Source organism: Nothoprocta perdicaria, unplaced genomic scaffold (assembly GCF_003342845.1).
Source record: "Nothoprocta perdicaria isolate Ctin4 unplaced genomic scaffold, notPer1 scaffold_762, whole genome shotgun sequence".
Lineage (NCBI taxonomy): Eukaryota > Metazoa > Chordata > Aves > Tinamiformes > Tinamidae > Nothoprocta > Nothoprocta perdicaria.
Genome location: NW_020456046.1, coordinates 10,038 through 14,540, shown reverse-complemented (window position 1 = coordinate 14,540; position 4,503 = coordinate 10,038). Strand labels below are relative to the sequence as shown.

General features: G+C 66.1%; 1 protein-coding gene across 1 annotated transcript in view; it reads right to left on the bottom strand.

The window, feature by feature from the left end:
* The window catches only part of LOC112957820 (pre-mRNA-processing factor 39-like), a 9,089-nt gene that overhangs the window by 2,809 nt on the left and 1,777 nt on the right, over positions 1 to 4,503 (bottom strand). The window contains exons 2-8 of the mRNA XM_026051564.1: positions 3,928 to 4,053; positions 3,520 to 3,638; positions 2,649 to 2,816; positions 2,028 to 2,214; positions 1,484 to 1,591; positions 1,251 to 1,415; positions 80 to 499 (exon numbers count right to left, since the gene is read on the bottom strand). Of these exons, the coding sequence (XP_025907349.1) occupies positions 80 to 499; positions 1,251 to 1,415; positions 1,484 to 1,591; positions 2,028 to 2,214; positions 2,649 to 2,816; positions 3,520 to 3,638; positions 3,928 to 4,053 (1,293 nt within the window). The remainder of the gene's footprint in view (positions 1 to 79; positions 500 to 1,250; positions 1,416 to 1,483; positions 1,592 to 2,027; positions 2,215 to 2,648; positions 2,817 to 3,519; positions 3,639 to 3,927; positions 4,054 to 4,503) is intronic.

Here is a 4,503-nt window from a genome sequence, read left to right as displayed (position 1 = left end):
GGGGTGTTCGGGGGGTATTTCGGGGTGTTTTGGGCCGTTTTTGGGGCTCTCACCTTGCTTCTCCTCAAAGACGGCCCACAGCAGGTGCACGTTGGGCATTTTGGGGGCATTTCAGGGGTATTTCGGCAGCGTTTGGGGGCATTTTGGGGTGCTCCAGGGGTATTTTGGGGTGTTTTGGGCCGTTTTCAGGGCTCTCACCTTGCTTCTCCTCAGAGGCGGCCCACAGCAGGTGGATGTTGGGCTTGCAGGGCACTTCAGGGGTATTTTGGGAGCATTTTGGAACATTTTGGGGTGCTTTGGGGGTATTTTGGGGTGTTTTGGGGGTTTCTGGGTGCGTTTCGGGCCGGTTTGGGGCCGTTTCGGGGCTCTCACCTTGCTTCTCCTCGAAGGCGGCCCACAGCAGGTGGATGTTGGGCTTGCGGGGCAGGTGGTAGCCGCAGGCCCTCTGGAAGACGCTGCGGGCGCCGGCGACCGTGTGGCGCTCCAGGTAGCGCGTGTACTGCGGGGACACGCGGGGACACGCGTGGGCTTGGCGTGACCGCGGCGTGTGCGTGGCACGACCATGGCGTGACCATGGCATGTCCATTGCGTGACCGTGGCATGTCCTTGGCATAACCGTGACATGTCCTTAGCATGACCATGGCATGTCCTTAGCATGTCCTTGGCATGACCAAGGCATGTCCATAGCATGACCATGGCATGTCCTTGGCATGAGCATGGCGCGTGCTAAGGGGACCCAGGTGTCCTAGGGCGCAGGCCGAGGGGCCCAGGCGTCCGGGTAGAGGCCACGGAAGCCCAGGCATCCGGGTGGGACATGAAGGAGGCCCAGGCACGTGGGTGGAGGCCAGGGAGCCCATGCGGAGGCCAAGGAGGCCCAGGCATCTAGGTGGGACATTAAGGAGGCCCAGACGTCCGGATGGAGGCCGGGGGGCCCAGGCATCCAGGTGGGACATTAAGGAGGCCCAGACGTCCGGATGGAGGCCGGGGGGCCCAGGCATCCAGGTGGGACATTAAGGGGACCCAGGCACGTGGGTGGAGACCAAGGGGCCCTGGTGGAGGCCAAGGAGGCCCAGGCATCCGGGCGGGCCATTAAGGAGGCCCAGGCGTATGGACGGAGGCCAGGGGGCTCAAGCGTCTAAGCGGGACATTAAGGGGGCCCAGGCGTCCGGGCGGGACATGAAGGAGGCCCAGGCGTCCCCGGGGCGCCGGGCGGAGGCCGAGGGGCCCCGGCGTCCGGGCGGAGGCCGCACCTTGACCCAGAACTCCTCGTAGAGGGCGCAGGCGATGACGCAGCGCTCGAAGAGCACGATGATGCGCTCGTGCGAGCCGGCCGCCAGCTCGTAGTCCAGGTAGTCGCGCCAGTTGCGGAGCTGCGCCCGCTCCAGCGGCTTCACGTGGAAGTAGGGCCGCTTGATCTGCGGGACGCGCCGGGAATGAGGCGGGAGGCGGCGGAATTCCGCGGCGCCTCCCGGCCGGCACTCACCCCCTCCTCGAAATTCCAGCGCTTGCCGACCTCGGCCTCGTTCTGCGCGTGGATCTGCTGCCGCATGGAGATGACGAGCTCCCGGATCTGCTCCTCGTCCGGCTCGGCCTGGAAAAGGGCGCGGGAATGGTGGGCGGGGGGGCGGATTTCCCGGGAGCGGCGTTCCCGGCGGCGGGAAGCGGCCGGCGGTCCCGGGAGCGGCGGTGTTGCCGGCAGCGGCGTCGGCTGGCGGTCCCGGGAGCGGCATTCCCAGGAGGAGGAGAAGTCGGGAAGCGGCTGGCTGGCGCCGGGGCGGAGAGAAGGTGGGAAGCGGCCAACATTCCCAGGAGCGGCGTTGCCAGCGCACGGAGAAGGCAGGAAGAGGCTGGCGATCCCGGAGGGGAAGCCGGGAAGCAGCCGGCCCCTCCCGGGAGCGGCATTCCCAGGCTGGAGAGCAGCCGGGAAGCAGCTAGCGCTGCCGGGATTCCCGGACGGAAGTCGGGAAGCGGCCGGCATTCCCGGCACAGAGAGAAGTCGGGAAGCGGCCGGCATTCCCGGCACCTACCTGCGCCTCCGCGGCCTCCGCCGCCTCCGCGGCCTCCGCGGGCCGCTCCTCTCCCGGCGGAGCCTCCGCGGCTCCCGGCTCCGGCTCCTTCGGAAGCGGCTCCGCGGCCAGCTTGGAGCGGAGCCACAGCAGCTCCTCRGGGGTCAGGATGTCCCGGGGCGGGTTGTGCAGCACGTGCTCCTTGAACCTGCCGGGAAGCGGGAACGTGGGAGCGGAGCTGGGAATGGGGCGGCCCCGGGGGGGTTGTCCATGCGGGAACGGTACAAATCCGGGGGGTTTTCCGTGGGGAACGGGGGCGATGGGGGCGGTTTTCCACAGGGAACGGGGAGATTGAGGCTCCCCGGGGCTGTTTTCCGCCGGGATCAGGGAATTCTCCGCCAGGGATTTGCTGYAGGAAGCAGCGGAGATTTTCCCCGTTTCCCGTTGGGAACGGCGGGAATTCCCAAGCCCCGGRGCCATTTTCCCCGGGATTTCACCCTGCGGGGGAAACGCTGGGCACCCGGGCGCTGTTTTCCATGGGAAATCGGCCCAATTTGGGGCGTTTCCAGGGAATCCCGCCAGCCTCCGGGGATTTTCCCGGGAAGGATTTGGGCTTTTCCCGGCGTTGCCGGCATTCCGCACCTCTCCCAGTGGTGGCTGTAGAGCTGCGTGGGCATGGAGAGCAGGCGGTCGAAGAGCGCGGTGACGGCGCGCAGCTCGCCCTGCGCCCGCTCCCACTCCACGTAGAGCTCCCAGAGGCGATCCGAGCGGAAATCCATGCCGGCCGCCGCCACGGCCGCCTCGAACACGCTGCGGCAACGGCGGCAACGTGGGACAGCGCAGCGGGAAATGGGAAACGGGAGAATGGGCAAATGGGGAAGTGGGAAACGGGAGAATGGGAAAGCTGGCGGCGTCAGYGGGAAATGGGAAAATGGGAAGGGTGATGGCGTCAACGGGAAGCGGGAAATGGGAAATGGGAAGGACGGTGGTGTCGGGGAAGCGGGAAATGGCAAAGTGAGAAACGGGAAAATGCAAACAGTCATGGTATCAGCAGGAAATGGGAAAATGGGAAAATGGGAAAATGGGAAAATGGGAAGAGCGACGGCAACAGCGGGAAGTGGGAGATAGAAAAGCAAGAAACAGGAAAACGGAAACGGTGTCAGCGGGAAGCAGGAAACGAGAAAGCAGGAAATGAGAAAATGGGAAACAGCAAAATGGGAAGGGTGACGGCATCAACGGGAAGCAGGAAATGTGGGAACGGTGATGGTGTCAGTGAGAAGTGGGAAATAGAAAAGCAGGAACGGCATTGGCAGGAAGCGGGAAAGTGGGAAAGGAGGAAGCGTGGATGACGACGGTATGAGCAGGAAAACGGGAAAGCAGGAATGGTGACGGTGTCAACACGAAGCAGTGGAAAAGAGAGGGAAAAGAGGTGGCATCAGCGGGAAAACGGGAGAGTGGGAAAGGCGGCGTTGGGAAGGAGCGGGAACGGCGGCGTCCCGGGAGCGTCACCCACCCGCGGATCTTTTGCACGGATTCGGGATCGCCGGGATCCAGGGTGCTCTGCAGGAAGGAGATGTAGTGGATCCAGAGGTCCATGGAGAGCGGGATGGACTGGAGGCCGCGCTCGAACACCTGGCCGGAGAGGAGGCGGCGTGAGCGGGAACGCCGGGAAGGGCGGGAAAAGCGGGAAGCGGCGCCGCGGGAGCAGCGGGACGAGCCGCGGCGGGAGCGGGCAGAGCCGGAGGCGCCGGCCCCGCGCCGTGCAAACCTGCGTCGCGGAGCGGGGCCGGGAAGGGGCTCCGAACGGCCCGGAATGCCGCCGGGCACCTGGATCTGTCACGGAGCGGGGGACACAAAGCCGGAGGTGACGGCCCGGCCGGCGGGCGGCTCCGCGGGGAGCTTCCCGCCGGGAATTGCCTACCTGCTCGGCGCGGCGCGCGCAGCCCCCGCGCCGCTCCATGTCCGCGTACTTCTTCCAGTAGCCGTAGCAGTACGGATAGCGGGAGAAGAAGGCGTCGAAGGCCTTGCGGGCGGCCGGGAGGTGGTTCTGCGGGAGGCGGGAATGGCGGGATGTGGGTGGGAATGGCGGGATGTGGGCGGGAATGGTGGGAAGTGGGTGGGAACGGTGGGATGCGGGTGGGAATGGCGGGATGTGGGCGGGAACGGTGGGACACGGGCGGGAAACGGCGCCTGCGCCCCCGGAGCGCCGCAGGGTGGGAAACACGGTGGGACGGCCCCGAACGGCCCCATAATGACGGGGGCGGGTGGGAAATAAGGCGGGAAAATCCTTGGGATGAGCCCGTTCCCGTTCCCACCATTCCCGCTCCCCATTCCCGCCTCCATTCTCCCCCTTCCCAACCCCTACTCCTGCCATTCCCATCCCCATTCCCACCATTCCTGCCCCCCCCATTCACGTCCCCATTCCCACCATTCCGGCCCCTCATTCCTGCTCCTACTTCCCCATCATTCCCTCCATTCCCGCCCCTATTTCCCCATC